Below are 16,806 nucleotides of genomic sequence, written 5' to 3'. Positions count from 1 at the left end.
GCTCCCTCCTTTGGCAGTCCTGGAGATGGGGGAAGAGGGTCTAGTTGCTTTTCTTCTTCACCTCCAGTTCTCTGGGGAAGGAAATTCAGATATGGAGGCGGCTTTGGTGGCACCCAGGCTGGGCTTTAAGCAAATTGTGAGGTAGGCGGTTTCTCTCAGCTTCTCCTCTTCCTTTAGCAATGATTCCTCTTCTTCCCTTCATGCCTTTCTTCCTTCACCTCTGCCCTCCATCGTGCGTCCGTCTCAGGAGGTGCACTGCTCTCACTTGGTGTGTGCCTGTCTCTTTAAATTTTCACCATGACCCTGTACCACTGGCTAACACCCTCTGTGGCTTCACAGCTGCTTGGGGAGTTTTGCTAACAAGCTCCTCCCAGGAAACTTACAGCTTCTTTCAATCTTTTCTCCAGGCCAGCTTTCTGGGTTTCAAAAATCCCCCTTTTCTTTGATAAATAACCATCAAAATAAGAGTGAATTTTGATGGCAACCTTCATGGCAATGTTGACTTTAAAAAATATATGCACAGCGTGAGAGTTGCGACTTAAGTTTTATTGGAGGCAAAATGAGGACTGCAGCCTGGGAGACAGCATTTCAGATAACTCTGAGAAACTGCTCTGAGGAGGCGAGGGGAGGAGTCAGGATATATGGGAGTTTTGCAACAAAGCACAGGTAGTTGGGAATGTCAAAAGAGTACTGTTAAGTAAAGAAAACCAGATCTCTCAAGTTAAGGAATTTAGTGCTTTTTTATGTATGGAAAGATGCAAGAGTCTGGGCTCAGTGATATCATTCCTTTGATATGCACCTCAGCTATCTGGGGCCAGTATCCTGACATATCCTGAGTTTCCTTAGGGCTCCTTGCAGTCAGATGGCTGCTAGATGGCAGGTATTCTTTTCAGCCCTGAGTTTCCTTGGCTCACCAGCTCATGTTGGAGGGCTGCAATCGTTGATGACTGTGACATCCTTTGTTTATTGGTATGGCAGGAAATATTTCATTTCTTAGGGACAACATCCGGACCTGGTATAGTGACAAGAAATGTGCTTTGGACTTGCACAGTGCTGGACTTGCATCCCAGCTCCTCCAGGCAGGGAGCTCTACAACCTTTCTGAGCTAGTTGCCTCATCTACACAAAGGATGGTAAAAGCTGTCTTGTGGAAATACCACTGAGATATTTACGAGAGTGCCATATATGAGCTCCTCGCTTAATCTGTATTAGGCTCCTTTTCTTTTACAGGCTTATTATGAGCATTACGTGAGAAGATGTGTGAAAAGGCTTTGCAACCTATAAAGCTCTCTCTACATGTTGGGTTTTACAAATAATAATATATTAATAACACTAATAATAAAAGCATTGCTAGGTAAGGGGAAGAGCTAAATGTTTTGGTGGAGTTTTGTCATTTTTATAATCTATGAATTATAGCAACAGACATCATGACCACATGCCTAAAACAAATATCAGGAACCATGATCTGACAGGTCAAAATGCATTTGCTGGGGCAGAACATTATAAATAGGAATTGCACCCTCAGGTAAAAACCTTGAGATGTGTGGTCTCTGCACACGCAAATCCTTGCTCCAGTGATCCTGGAAATCTACATTGCTGGTCATCAACTCAAGATGTGTTTCAATTCTGCTTCCAATGGCCAATAATAACAAAGGTAGTAGCTGAATTTGGCCCCAGGTGTTCTAAGTTTGAATACTGCTGTTTCCACTTGAGGACCAAGACCTGCAAATCTCAGTAGCATTGTGGGAGTTAAATTGGTATAGAGTTCTGGAAAAGTTGACCAGTGTAGTTTATTTCTGTTTCAAACCTGAAAATCACCCTCCCTAATATTGTGCTGGTAGGTAAAGGAAAGAACATTAAGCAAGCCTGCAGCCCCTAGAAGAGAAACAAGCCTGCCAGAAATAATGGAATGTGCAAATTGGCAATTAATTCGTGAACGTCTCTGCTGTAGATGCATGGGAGTTCAAAATGAAGAATAAACAAGACTGCTTTTGTGTAAGATCCCTTCGGTGATGGCACCTTGGGAGTGCCTTTTTTCTCACGCCTTTTCATGAGGACTTTGCTCTTTATAACCTGCTATTAGCTTTCCGTTTGTGCTGCTATCTGTAGTTAATAGCACTTACAGAGCTGTTTCATAATTGAAAAAACAGTTTCACATCAAAATATCACGTTTCCTTGACCGTCCTCCCCTTGGTCTTTACAATAGCATTTACAAAATTTTTAAACTTAATTTTTATTTTATTTTAGGGTATAGTTGACTTACAATGTTGTGTTAGTTTCAGATGCACAGCAAAGGCAACAACTTTTTGAAAGCATTATTATACAAATAAAGAAACGGTGGCCTAAGAGTGAAGTAATCCCCGAAGTGAAATTACCAGCCCTCCAATCCTCCGCTTTCTTTAGGCGGAAAAATCAAGAGTAAGATCCTAGGATGACTACACGCAGTGATACACCCGAAAACTCTTGTTTCAAATACTGACCTGGAAGAAGAAAGCGAAAATGAGTGAGGGAGAGAGAGAAAGCGTGCATGCGTGTGTAAGACTCTGCTCTGCCGCCCGTCCTTGAAGCCAAGCGAGAGCCAAACCTAAACCCGGGAAGAGCCAAACTCCAAAGGTCTCGCAAACTCCGCCGGAAAGGCCCGGCCCTTGCCGGGAGGCCCCTTAACTCTAGTCCAGCCGCGCCACGCCCCGCAGCCCGCCGCTCGCTCCGCCTCCTCGCGGCCCCGCCCCCCACGGCCCCGCCCCTTAACCGTAGTCCCCGCGCCACGCCAGCCTCCCATGTTTCCCCGGGCGTGCGTAGCGGAGCTCTCGTGGGTGCTCCGCGCTCTCCGGTCTGCTCCGGTCGCCGCCATGAGCACTGGCAGCTTCGTCGTGTCGCAGCCGCTTAACTACCGCGGCGGGGCCCGCGTGGATCCGGTGGACGCCTCCGGCACGGAGAAGGCGTTCGAGCCCGCAACCGGTAACGGGACGGAGACCGGGCGGCGGGGCGGGAGGCGCGGCGGGGTCCGGGGTGGGGCGACGGCCGGGCGCCGCGAGTCTCCGCCACCCCCGGGGCGGGGGGGGGGGGGGGGTGGACCTGTACTGCCTCCCTGAACCGGCGCCTAGTGCCTTCAGCAGACGTTTATTGAACATAGGTGGGTGGCGGTGTAGACTGCAGAGTTGTGTGGGGGCCGCTGCCGGCGCTGTGCGAACACCGGAGCGTCTGCGCCGGGAGAGGAAGCGGGTCGCAGCAACCTGGACGGGCTGGCGAGTTGCGCGGTGGGGTCATGGGTGGGTTCACAGCGGCCAGAACCAAGAGGCCGCGGAGCCCCGGGGGGTGAGGTGGTGTCTCTGGTAAAGCTAGGACTACGGTCCTGTCCTCAGCCGTGCACGTCGTCATGGGAGTTTTAGGAGGCCGGGGGGCCGGGGGAGGAAACACTTGTGCCCACGTGGGAGGCGCGCGCACAGACGGTTGTAATGAGCGTGGATGAGGCCTTTGTTACCATCCCCTAGTGTTAAAACATTCCTGAACGTGAACCAGAACTGGGAAAGGGAAAAGAAATCCTGCTTTTATCCAGTGCATAATGTGTGCCAAGCACTGTGCCAGGCCCCGAATTTGCCCTGGGAGCTCCAAAGGTCACAAAGCAAATGGGGAAGAGGTTTGTTGTTTTGTTTTGCTGGGTTTTATGAAATATTTGGCAGGAGACCAATTACACTAAACCACAGAGTGGCAACTTGTCAGAGCAGGAAGGGGCCACAGACGCCATCAGGCTCTCCTTTAGGTAGGAGGAAACAGCCTCTTGACCCGCACTCCCGTATTGATACAAAAGAAAGAAAAATTGCTCTTTATTTTCATTGCCTACAAGTGTGCAGTCCTTAGACGCTGCCTTTACCGATTGGCTGTTCAAATTTGTAACAGAAATTGCAGGTTTGGGACATTTCTGGAAGAAGCTGAGTCCCAGGTGTTCCTGAGGGAGGGGAAAAGAAACTGCTGACATCTTAAAGAATTTTTTTTTAGTAGAGTCAGCCACATCCCTTGGGATTTGGGTCTAGAAAAACTGATCATTTCATATTTTGCCTGGGATAGGGAGTAAGATTGAAATAAGAAAACGGGGGACTGGCTTTGTTTATTTTCCCCCCATATTTGAGAAAAAAATTTTCTTTTAGGAATATATTTTCTTGGTATTCTGTTTATTAACCATATTCATCAAGTATCAGTAGTATTATATGACTTGTATGCAACATAAACCAGTGATTTAAAATCACAGAGTTCATAACCCAGGAGACTGAGTACTTTGATTTTGCAAGACCTCTGGGATTCTCAAACATTGTTAAGGAGCATTGCGAAATAATTGATTGGAAGTTAATGTTACTAAACCCACATGTAAAACAGAGGAGGGCAGGGGTTCTTACCAGGAAGTTCCTGGTGTGCTGGGCAAGGAACGTGATCTCCCTGTAATTCTGTGATATGGTTCACTACATTTTTCTGGAGAGAAGTCTGCAGTTTTTATTAGATTCCTTAAAAGATCAGCTGCTGGTATAGGGGTGGTCGCTAAATCAAACCATACTTAAAAATAAGAAGAGGATCACTAAAAGGAAAATTGGATACGTGGTACTTTATGTAAAATATGCGGCAACCAGTTGAGATAACACTGATTTTCCCTGTATTTATAGGGCGAGTGATAGCTACTTTCACATGTTCAGGAGAAAAGGAAGTAAATTTGGCTGTTCAAGATGCAAAGGCTGCCTTTAAAATATGGAGTCGAAAATCTGGCATGGAGCGTTGCCGAATCCTTTTGGAGGCTGCCAGAATAATAAGGGTATGTTTTAATTTAATCTCTTCCAGAGAAGTCCTCTTTCACTGATGTGTGAGTTCTTTGTGATGATTTGCAGTTAGACTTTGATGCACTATAAGGTGATACCTTTTTGATGAAATCGGAGAACATTTCCATATGCTCACCTTGGTATGTACAACAAGCTTTCCATCAGTGATTTCCTTCTGGCTCTAGGCTCCTTGTGACATCTCCCTGGGCAGGTTTTCTTTTCCTTCTTTGTTGGAGTGATAATGTATCCTTTGTAGCTTGTCTCCTTTTCATTTTAACTATGTGTACTTTTTTCCTTTTTCCTCTGATGACTCTTAAGTTCACTTTTTCAGGTTTATTTTCTAACTTAGTTGCCTGGAAGATTTCACAGATTCATCGATGTACCCCTCTTAAGAAATAAAGTTTAGCTTTTTACAGTCTTAAAAAGCAAGAATACTAGATTGTCATTACAGAAGATTAGAAAATTGAGAGAGTATACACTGAAATATAAATCAAGGATATCAGTGTAGGACTGGTGATTTTTTTTCCTTATCAGTTGTGTAATGTTAGAACCTGACGGTCTGAGAGTTACCCTACTTGCAAGGTTATATGTGTATTCTGACAAGAGACATAAAGCTTTCTGGATTAGGAAAAGAGGTAGTTTATTACTTGCAGCAAAATGCAGCACCCAGAGCAATAATTTAGCACTGGTTTCCTTATTTATTTATTTATTTGCATTGTGTCTTTGTTGCAGCAGGCGGGCTCCTTAGTTGCGGCATGCATGTGGGATCTAGTTCCCTGACCAGGGATCAAACCTGGGCCCCCTGCATTGGGATCGTGGAGTCTTATCCACTGCGCCACCAGGGAAATCCAACACTAGTTTTATGAGCCTCAGTCCCCATGGGGTGACGCAGTGAGAGCCAGATGTTACCCTGTTGCATGCAGTGGGTCGCACCACAGGAGAGGAACCCTAAAATTATGAGACTCAGCTTATATAGGGGCTGTGGGCACATCTGCCCATTCTTTTCTCTGGAGAGAGGTTACTCATGAAATAGATCTCCAGGGTTAAGGGGGAAGGTGTCACTAGGGTTATTACCCCGGAATGTAAGCAGGTGTCTCCAGGAACAGGAATTAGAAAGCTTTATATCTCCACATCTCTTCAGAGACATCTGTCTTTAGGGAGACCCTGTCTCTGTCTTTCAGGGGCTTTACTTTTCAATCAGCTTGCCTGTGTCCTTTGCTCAGAAAGCCTGGATCAGGCAGTAATGTCAAAAAATGCCTGGAGACTTTTTCTCCCAGCAAGGTATTTTCTGCTATTAAAATTTATTTTTAATTTGATAAAAGTGGTAACTCAAAGCTGATAATTTATTATTCTGATTTGTCTCTCACTTTTTCCTTGTGCATATGCATTTGAGTTGTTATATCTTCTTAAGAACTGGCTCCTTTATCATTATAAAATGACTTTTTAAATCCTGAATAATATCTAATAATTTTTTCCTCTGAAATGGACTATCTGATATTAATTTTCTTTTCCTTTAAACACCCTATTCCATTTTTTTAGATATCTTATGTAATATTTTTACAGTCAAAAACGTACCACTCCCTTTCTCTAAAGCTCCTGTCTGATGGTCATGCCCTCGACCTGCCTTTACGTGAAATTGTTCTGTAACTGAACAGATCCCACCCTCTGACCACAGCCTGCAGTTACAGCCCTCAGTTGTTTCTCTGAGTGATGTTTCTAGTTAATCATGATCTGCAGTTCTTTGCCCCTTCCATTTTAAACTATGCATAGTTATCTTTTATGAGATAAAATTATTTAATATTTACCCACATTTTGAGCATTTCTAGTTTTCTTCATTCCTTTGGGTAGGCTCAGATTTCCATCTGTTATATTTTTTTTCTGCTTGAAGAAATTTCTTTAGTATTTTTTATAGTTTTGCTGGAGATGTTCTTTTAGCTTTTGTATATCTGAAAAGTCTTTTATTTTGCTACCATTTTTAAAAGAATTCTAGGTAAATAATTCTAGGTTGGCAGTTTTCTTCTTTCAGTACTGTAAAGATGTTGCCTACTGTCTTCAGGCTGGTGTTGTTTCAGAAGAGAAGTCTGCTGTCATTCTTATTTTTGTTCCTCTGTATTTAATGCTTTCCCCCCGGCTGCTTTTAAGATTTTTCTTATCACTAGTTTTAAGCAATTTCATTATGTGTTTTGATGCAGTTTTCTTTATATTTCTTTTATTTGGAGTTTATTGATCTTGAATCTGTACATGTATAGTTTAGTTACATTTGGAAAAACTTTGGCTATTATTTCTTCAGATTTTTTTTCTGCCCCTTTTTCTATCTCTTCTTCAGAGCCTCCAATTAAATACTTGAAACTATTCTATAACTCACTGAAGCTCTGTTCATTTTTTTCCCCAGTTTTTTTCCTCTGGGTGTTTTATTTTGGATAATTTCCATTGTCATGCTTGAAGTTCACCTATCTTTTCTGTTATAGTTTCTAATCTGCTGTTAATCCCATCCAGTATATTTTTCATCTCTGGAAGTTCAGCTTGAGTCTTTTGTTGTTGCTGTTCCATGTTGCTCCTTAACATGCTTATGTCTTCCTCTGCCTTCTTGAACACGTGGAATATAGTTATAATAACATTTAATATGCCTGTCTACTAATTCCATCATCTATCAGTTCTGAAGCTGATTGTACTGATCGGTTTTTTTCCTCCTGGTTAGGTGTTATATAGTTTTCTTACATTTTACACGCCTGGTAGGTTATTATCACTAGACATTGCGAATTTTATGTTGTTGGATGCTGAATATTCTTTATTGGATGCTTTAAAAAATGTTAATGAGCTTTGTTCTAGAACACAGTGAAGTTACTTGGAGTCCATTTGACCCTTGCAAGCCTTGCTTCTGTGCTTCGTTAGGTGTGACTAGGGCAGCTAATTTTGCTCCACTGCTGAATACCCTTCTGAATACCTAGCTGGATGCTCTGTGTGTTAGTGAGGTTTTTCTCACTGTGGCTGGTGGGAACATGAACTATTCCTGGCCCTGTGTGAGTTCTGGGGATTTTTTTCACCTTCTTGGTTAGGTTTTTTTTCCTGGCCTGGGGTAGTGTCCTCACTGACCAGTTCTCAGATGAAGACTTAAAGGGGATCTCTGGGGTTCTCGTGTGCAGCTCTCTTCTCTCCCATACTCAGCCTGCAGACTGTGGCCATCACATACTCCCTGAACTAACCTGTTTCCTCAACTCAGAGTATCTGTTGGGCCCCACATAAGTCCCTTCTCCCTGCTCTGTGATGGAGAACTCTTTCCAGGCAGTAGGCAGGAACATGTGTAGGGCTATCCTCATTTGTTTCCCTCTCTCAGGGGTTGCTGTTCTGAGCTATCTGATGTCCAGTGTCTGAAAATTGTTGTTTTATGAATTTTATCTGGTGTTTTTAGTTGCTTAAGATGGAGGCTAAATCTGGTCCCTGTTACTCCAGCTTAGCTGGAAGCCCATTGACTCCTACTGAAGTGAACAGTTTTTGTTATGTTTATTAATCTTATGTTCCCCTTTTCACTTTGAATCTTCATGCTTTTTATCAGATTATAAAGATCTTAATGGTAGGCCCCATTCATTTTTTAGTGGGAGTCTCCTTATGAAAAGTAGCTATCATTTGGCTTTAAAGGGAGAAAGAAAATTTATTTTAAAGCCATGATGACACTATTTATATATAGGAAAGGTCGTGTATGTAGATTATGCACTTGCCTTTAGTGACTCTCTTGCTCAGCTCTGCCTCTTGAAGCAAGCAGGGGCTCAGGCTTGTCAGGGTTTAGTGGGCATGTCTTTGCTCATGTGGTTCTGTTGTAAAAGCTAGACACTGAGCCAGCTTGTGGGGCAGGGGTTGAGTGAAGGAGAGAGGCGAGGCTCCTGCCTCTTGCTGCTTCTCTTTTATCCCGGTGGACCCCTGGTCAGGTCATATGTGAAGCAGGGTGGTGGAGAGGGGGGGAGGGGTAGATATGAAGCACATGTTTCCAAGAATGGACAGTTTTGTTTTGTGATGGCTCTTGTATTAGTAGGGGCAGGAAACTTACATTGTTTTCCCCTGCTCCCTCTGCTCTCCTTATTCCCAGAGCATAAAGGAATCCATTTCCCTGAAAGCAACATTAAATATCAGTAGAGATCAACTTGGACTCCTTGGTAGTTTTTGTCAGGGACTTTTTTGATGATCAGGTATGTCAAAAGATCTCATAATGGCTTTTTAGAAATAACCTTTTCTGTGAGGGTAGAGAAAGCTGGAATAAGACAAGAAAAATCTCAAAAGGCCAGCCAATAAATTGAATTTTCTCTTTGAGCTGAAACCTTGAAACAGTCCTCAAAGCTAATTGCCTGTCCATTGTTTACCAAAAACAAAACCAAAAAAGCTTAATAAAACTTAAATACGCAAAGGCTTTTCAGCGATAATCACAGGTTACTTCCTGTCTGTTCACTCTAGTATTAATGCAGAAGACAACAGCATTTCACTTTTGCCAGTTTAATATTTCTTCATGTGTTTGAAGTATAATATAGTGATTCATCAATGTATTCAGGCTGATTAGTGAACTGGTCCTACTTCCTCTTTAGGGACTAGTCCCCCTCTTGCATTCTAGAAATGAAGTTTAAGTCACTTATGGTTGATCATGCCTCTTGAAAATGTGTTTCATGCTGCTCATACTCAACAGATCCAAGAAGGGGGATAATTTACACCTGGTTAAAGATCTGTTACATCAGAACTGATGCTTGTTATTGTTTTTGTTTGTTTGTTTTTCTAGAGTATTAACTCTTTTAATTAATAATTGCTGTTTCACAATCCCAGTAATAAATCTTTGGAAATTAAATAATAAAGCTAAGAAATTAGTTTTGTAATTGTATCAAGACAGTATAATTACTGACCTTTGTATTGTCACATACTTTTATAAAAAATCAGCGTAATTAAAAAAATGCACATCCTGATATGACTCATTTATAGAACGGATGCTTGTTATTCTCCTCTTTCTAGTATCAGTAACTGGTAAGCAAGTTAATTGTTAAAAAGTTGTTTTGGTGAGAATAGAATCAGAGAAAGGGAAGGTGAATTGTTGGTTTAAAAGTCAATTTAATTTAGACTATGTTTGGATGTAAACAAATTATCCTTTTTGAAGGAACACATCTATTCAGTAATTGCAGAGTTTATTCAGAACTTAACTAACTTCCTTTTTTAGAAGTGAGCTCCTTGAAGGCAGAGACTGGATCTGTCCTTTTTTATCTTAGTAACAAATGTGGAAGATTGCCTGTCTCCGCTTCACTTAGTTCTTCTGGGGTTTTATCCTGTTCCTTTGTCTGGAACATAATTCTTTGCCATCTCATTTCTTCTAAATTTCTGTGTTCTTGGTCCCCCTTCTGCAGGCTGCAGGGTTGTAGTTCCTCTTGCTTCTGGTGTCTGCCCTCTCAGAGTGAGGCTTGGTCTTGTCTCTCTGGTGGGTAGGGCTGTGTCAAGGGGTGTGTTTAGAGGTGGCCATGGGCTCAGGAAGACTTTAGGCAGCTTGTCTGCTGATGGGTGGGGCTGTGTTCCCACCCTGTTGGTTGTTTGGCCTGAGGTGTCCCAGCACTGGAGCCTGTAGGCTGTTGGGTGGGGCCAGGTCTTGGTGTCAAGATGGCAGCCTCCAGGAGAGCTCATGCCAGTGTGTACTCCCTGGTACCTCCGCCACTAGTGTCCTGGTCCCCACAGTGAGCCACAGCTACCCTCTGCCTCCCCAGGAGACCCTTCAAGACCAGTAGGTGAGTCTGGCCCAGGCTCCTATGAAGTCACAGCTTTTTCCTGGGTCCTATGCACACAAGGCCTTGTGTGTGCCCTCTGAGAGTGGAGTTTCTGTTTCTCCCTGTCTTGTGGAGTTCCTGCACTCAAGCCCTGCTGGTCTGCAAAGCCAAGTGCTCTGGGATCTCCTCCCGATGCCAGATCTCCAGGCTGGGAGCCTGATGTGGGGCTTAGAACCCTCACTCCTGTGGAAGAACCTCTTTTTGGTAGGTTCTAGTTGGTTTTCTCGTTTGTTGTTCAACAGCTAATTGTGATTTTGGTGTTTTCATGAGAGGAGGTGAGCCCAAGTCCTACTCTGCCATCTTGTCTGGAATCCGACAAATGTGGAATGAATGAATCAAAGCACTTTATACCTGCGGTCTTTGTAGAAATAGAGCATGTCCAGATATCATTATCAAACTGTCCTTTCCTGTATTTCATACTGATGTTCATATTCCTTCTTCCATCTTTTCTGAGATTTGTACTCAATCTTGATAGAGTTTGTATTAATTAGATGCTTGTGTTAATTTACGTTGCCATTTCATTTTGCTTCTGGTCAGCCTTACTGATTATCAGTTTTGGTAACAGAATGTGTCTTCTTGTCAATTGTTTGATTTGTCTTTTATGTGTGTTTAGATTTTGACCACATTGTCTATTTTAAATTGGATCCATAATAGCAAATATCTATTTCTTACATATTCAGTTTTTTTCATCTTTGGGGGCATTATTTAGCTTTTCTTTTTAGGTCTAATTTCCCAAACCTTTTTGTTCATCCCTGGATCATGTGTAGTACTTCTAAGTTGTGTAAACTACATCTGGAAACAGTATTTGTTGGTTTTTTTTTTTTAATATTTAATTTATTGGCTGCATTGAGTCTTCGTTGCTGCACATGGGCTTTCTCTAGTTGCGGGGGGACGGGCTACTCTTCATTGTGGTGTGCTGGCTTCTCATTGTGGTGGCTTCTCTTGTTGCAGAGCATGGCTCTAGACACATGGACTTCACTAGTTGTGGCATGTGGGCTCATTAGTTGTGGCTCATGGGCTCTAGAGCTCAGGCTCAGTAGTTGTGGTGCACGGGCTTAGTTGCTCCACGGCATGTGGGATCTTCCTGGCCCAGGGATGGAACCCATGTCCCCTGCTTTGGCAGGCAAAGTCTTAACAACTGCACCACCAGGGAAGCCCTGGAAACAGTATTTGAAAAGAGAATTGATGAGTAGTACTGAGCATTAGAAAATAAATATGACTATCTTATGATTTTAACATGCTGCATTTCTTTGGGTGAATTAAAGCCGTGTGTATATATAACCTTTTAAATGTTGATTGTGTGTTTGGCTACTTTGTACAATTTTTCTAAGGACCATTTGCTGTTACTCTATACATGTAAATATATGCACACATATCTATACATATTTATACAGGTGTACAAATATAATATTTCTCAAAACACTTCTAACTAATCTTGAAATGAGTTGTTGGTCTTATATCTGTGACAGTTATTTGATGGGGAGAACAGGCACTGTTTAGCAATAAACTTTTCTCTCTTTTCCAAATGTCACACTGCCATTCCTTTTATTTTCATTGAATGTGCAAGCTGTTTCTATTTTTAGAAATTGGGCGGTGTATTCTGTTTTGATTGTTGAATATGTTGAGGTGTATGGTAGTTTGTCTTAAATCTGGTCTTCTGTTTCACCCAAAGGAACGGAAGGATGAAATCGCCACTGTGGAGACCATCAACAACGGCAAGTCCATCTTCGAGGCCCGCTGGGACATTGACACTTCCTGGCAGTGCCTGGAGTACTACGCAGGCTTGGCGGGATCCATGGCCGGTAAGCCCTCGCCTGGCCTTCTTTGACCAGCTGACAAGCAGGCAGGAGGGCAGAGCCTGGTGGGGTAGGGCACAAATTTTGGAATTAAGACAGGCCTGGGTTAAAATCCTGGGCTTATCACTGTCTACTTGGGTGACACTGAGAATTACTTTATCTTTCTTTAAACTGGAGACGATAATCCCTATCTTCTTGGTTATTATAAGGGTTAAATGAGATGATATACATAAAGCACCTAACCTCGTACCTGAGCTATAGACCAGGTTGTGGAAAAACCAATTCTTCCAAGAGTCAGTGAGTGCATCACATTTATTACAAGTAGTTTTACCTACTTAGCAAAAAATTTTCTTTGTCTAGGAAATGTACATCAGTTCACATGTTGGCTGATTTAGCAGGGCCCAGGAGGGCTGTGGGGAGTCTGAAGTCAGGCTCTTCAGCTGCTGAGTCTTTCCCCGTTTCTGTTTCATTTCTTTAAGTTATATAGTGGATGCTTGGTAAATTTTTAGAGGACTATACTGAGTTGAATGAGCATGAGTTTTGAAGGATAGAAAGGATTCTTTATGTGGAGAGAACATGCAGAAAGCAGTGTAAGAATGACTAGAATGAACAAAAAACAGAGGTGACCAGCGGTACTGCGCTCTTCTCTACCCTTTTTGCCCCCTTAGGCGAACACATCCAGCTCCCAGGTGGATCCTTTGGTTACACCAGAAGGGAACCACTGGGGGTGTGTGTTGGAATAGGAGCGTGGAACTACCCCTTTCAGATCGCCTGCTGGAAGTCAGCTCCAGCTCTGGCTTGTGGTAAGAATGAATTATTCCTCTACCTGTGAGCCATCCTTTCTCCCAGGATGTGGTTTTAGCCGTGCCTTGCCCCTTAGGGAGCTTTGAGGTGATACACACAGATTGTGTCTACCTTGTTTCCATTGTGCTGCTTGTAAGTTCTCTTCCTTTATGGACAAGAATTCTGGGCATGAACTTCTGTGTAGTGGGTAGCACTTAGGAGTTTGACTTCATTTAGGAAGCAAAAGATAAACTTCCTCCTTCATTTGTGTCTTAGAGAAATGATAAGGCTTCCATTGGAAAAGCTTTGGCTGATTAACAAAAAGTTTTCTTGTGATGTTTAAAGAGAGGAATCTGTGGGAAAAGAAGACATTATATCTTTTTTTTTTTTTTTTTTAAGCTCTTTATTGGAGACATTATATCTTAGAAAAAACTGTTGGGCTAAAAAAGCTTTGCTATTAAAAAAGCTGTATTGAAATGCAGCTTTTTTCATGTTGCTGTTTCACTTTCTTTTTGCACATTTCTCCATGATAGAGGAGAAATAGAATTAAGTCACTAGCTTTGGGGACCTGCATCAAATTAATTAACCTTTCTGGTCTGCAGCTTCAACTTTTATAAAATGGATCTAATTATACCTACTTCATACTGCTGTTGCAAATGTTAAATGAGATTAATATATGCGAAATGCTCTAGATATGCAAGTGTAAGGTATTGGTTGAGATACTGCAAGTGTATGGCTTGGGGTGTGTTTAACGAGAGAAACCAAAGTGGGAAGATCAAGATATGTTTACTTATTCATAACACTTTTGGCCTAGCCTCTGATGGGGCACAGGAAACAATTGGAGTTGTTCTTGATGTGTCCTCTTGTCCTGTCTTCAGGGGATCCCCAGTCTTAAGAGTCTTTCTGTGATTGTGTCTCGGTAATGCAGGCAACGCCATGGTCTTTAAACCTTCTCCCTTCACGCCTGTGTCCACATTGCTGCTGGCTGAAGTCTATACTGAGGCTGGCGTGCCTCCTGGGCTCTTCAATGTGGTGCAAGGAGGTGCCGCCACAGGCCAGTTTCTGTGTCAGCATCGTGATGTGGCCAAAGTCTCCTTCACTGGAAGTGTGCCCACTGGCTCAAAGGTGAAGACAAGACCAGTTTAGATGAACATAGGTGGCATCTAGATAGGACTGTGTCAGGCCTCCACAGGGTATACGTTGGAGGCTTATCCTCTGATTTTACCCAGCTTGTGTTGGCAGGGAGGCTGTAGGTGTTTTTGGGCAAAGGTCTGAAGTGTACTTTAAAAGTGTGACGGGGCGATTAGAACAGCCCACTGGTGTTAGGCCCATTGGGGATGGGAATCGTCTCCTCCTGTCTGTGTCTGACAGGGCAGGCCGTGGGCTGCCACTTGTATTGTTTGGTGACTTACTTCGTCTATAGCAGCTACCTCTGAAGAAAGGGTGTTTTCTCAGTTTATTTTAGATTCATTGTTTTGACTTTTATTTGTGCTCTGAGCTCTGTCAGCCTTGAACACAGTAACAGTAATACAAAGGAGTTTCTGCTCATGACACTCAGGTTGAATTGACAGTATTTTTTAAATTTCATTTAAAAAGTGCAATTCTGCAGATTCTCTTCAGTGTACTGGAAAAGAATATTTCAAGTAGACGAAGCACAAAGTCTATTGAGAACAAGGCTGCAGGTCATGTGTAGTTCAGGATGACTTTGGAGGGTCAGGGTGTAGTTAACCTAGTATGTGATCTCATTGGTGTTAAACTTCTTCTGAATGCTCTTGTTCTTGTTCTGTAAGATCATGGAGATGTCAGCTAAAGGAATCAAACCTGTTACCTTGGAACTTGGAGGCAAGTCTCCACTGATCATCTTCTCAGATTGTGATATGAAGAATGCTGTGAGGGGGGCACTGATGGCCAACTTCCTCACGCAAGGCGAGGTGTGTACCTGACCCTGGAAGAGGTTTAATGGGAATCTCCACCCCTTCATCTCACAGTGTGTTTTAAAGTTTGTTATTTTGAAATAATTTCAGACCTACAGAAAAGTTGCACAGGTAGTACAAAGAATTCCCATGTACATTTGAACTAGGTTCCTTAATGTTAACATTTTATTATGTTTACCATTCTGTTTGTCTGTCTATACATGCATATGCATATTATTTTTTTTTCTGATCTGTTTGAAAGTTGCAGCAGATCCCTAACCTCTACATTCCTATGTGTATTTCCTAAAAACAAGTGCATTCTCTTAAATAAGCACAATATACTTACTAAAATCGGTAACTTGGTATTAATGTAGTGCTATTACTCAATCTGTAACTCTTATTCAGATTTCACCATTATTTCGCCATTTGTTTGACTAAGGTCCTTTTAGCAAAAGAAAACAATTTTTTTTGCTGGTCCAGGATCTAATCCAGGAAGATGTGTTGCATTTACTTGTCATGTCTCTTTATTCTCATTGAATCTGGAACAGTTCTAAAGTCATTTTTATCTTTCAAGACCTTGACAGTTTTGAAGAATACAGGGTGTTTATTTTGTAGAATGTTCCTCATTTTGGGTCTGTTTAGGTTTTTTGTTTTGCTTTTTAAATTGGATTCAGATTATTAAAAAAAAATAAAAAAAAATTGGATTCAGGTCATGCATTTTTGGCAAAAAAACACTACAAAAATGATATGTTTTATATTTTCCAGTGGTGTTGTTGACTTTGATCACTTGCTTAAGGTGGTTAATAAGTGTCTTGTAGGAGATAAAGTGAGACTATCTTGTTCCTTATCAAACTTTAACCTGCTAGTTTTAGCACCCTTTGATGATGTTTGCTGGAAGTAATTTTCTTCTGGTTGTCACCAAATGGTGATTTTTCCAATTCTGTTATTCTTTTTACATTTATTTAGTTCACTATCTATTGCAGGAAAGAACTTTTTTCCCTCTTCCTAGTTTGTTTTTCATTCACTTACTTACATCAGCACAGGCCCATGGCTTCTTACCTCATTCTGTGAGTTATTACCCATTACTATTATTATTTATTTTGATGCTCAAATAATTGCAGATTCTGCTAGTGGGAGCCTCTTTCTGTGACTTTTTTTTTTTCTTTTTTTTTGTGGGTACACCAAGTTCAATCAGCTGTTTTTATACACATATCCCCGTATTCCCTCCCTTCCTTGACTCCCCCCACCTCGAGTCCCCCCCACCCTCCCTGCCCCAGTCCTCTAAGGCATCTTCCATCCTCGAGTTGGTCTCCCTTTGTTATACAACAACTTCCCACTGACTATCTATTTTACAGTTGGTAGTATGTATATGTCTGTGCTACTCTCTCGCTTTGTCTCAGCTTCCCCTTCACCCCCCGCCCCCTCCCAAACCTCAAGTTCTCCAGTCCATTCTCTGTATCTGCTTCCTTGTTCTTGTCACTGAGTTCATCAGTACCATTTTTAGATTCCGTATATGTGAGTTAGCATACAATATTTGTCTTTCTCTTTCTGACCTACTTCACTCTGTATGACAGACTGTATAGTTCTATCCACCTCATTACATATAGCTCCATCTCATCCCTTTTTATAGCTGAGTAATATTCCATTGTATATATATGCCACATCTTCTTTATCCATTCATTTGTTGATGGGCATTTAGGTTGCTTCCATGTCCTGGCTATTGTAAATAG

General features: G+C 42.1%; 1 protein-coding gene across 2 annotated transcripts in view; it reads left to right on the top strand.

Moving 5' to 3' along the window:
- The first annotated feature begins 2,744 nt into the window (after positions 1 to 2,744).
- Positions 2,745 to 16,806, top strand: part of ALDH9A1 (aldehyde dehydrogenase 9 family member A1) — a 28,795-nt gene continuing 14,733 nt past the window's right edge. Inside the window, exons 1-6 of one of the 2 annotated variants that reach the window (XM_057729459.1) lie at positions 2,745 to 2,957; positions 4,652 to 4,797; positions 12,257 to 12,386; positions 13,049 to 13,183; positions 14,092 to 14,288; positions 14,954 to 15,094. In XM_057729459.1, the coding sequence (XP_057585442.1) occupies positions 2,777 to 2,957; positions 4,652 to 4,797; positions 12,257 to 12,386; positions 13,049 to 13,183; positions 14,092 to 14,288; positions 14,954 to 15,094 (930 nt within the window). In that variant the 5' untranslated portion in view covers positions 2,745 to 2,776. Of the gene's footprint in view, positions 2,958 to 3,151; positions 3,257 to 4,651; positions 4,798 to 12,256; positions 12,387 to 13,048; positions 13,184 to 14,091; positions 14,289 to 14,953; positions 15,095 to 16,806 lie in introns of those variants that run through there. The other variant, XM_057729460.1, reaches the window with a different exon arrangement.

This window comes from Hippopotamus amphibius, chromosome 3 (assembly GCF_030028045.1).
Source record: "Hippopotamus amphibius kiboko isolate mHipAmp2 chromosome 3, mHipAmp2.hap2, whole genome shotgun sequence".
Lineage (NCBI taxonomy): Eukaryota > Metazoa > Chordata > Mammalia > Artiodactyla > Hippopotamidae > Hippopotamus > Hippopotamus amphibius.
Note: the sequence above shows the minus strand (reverse complement) of the source record. Positions and strands in the feature narration are given on the sequence as shown.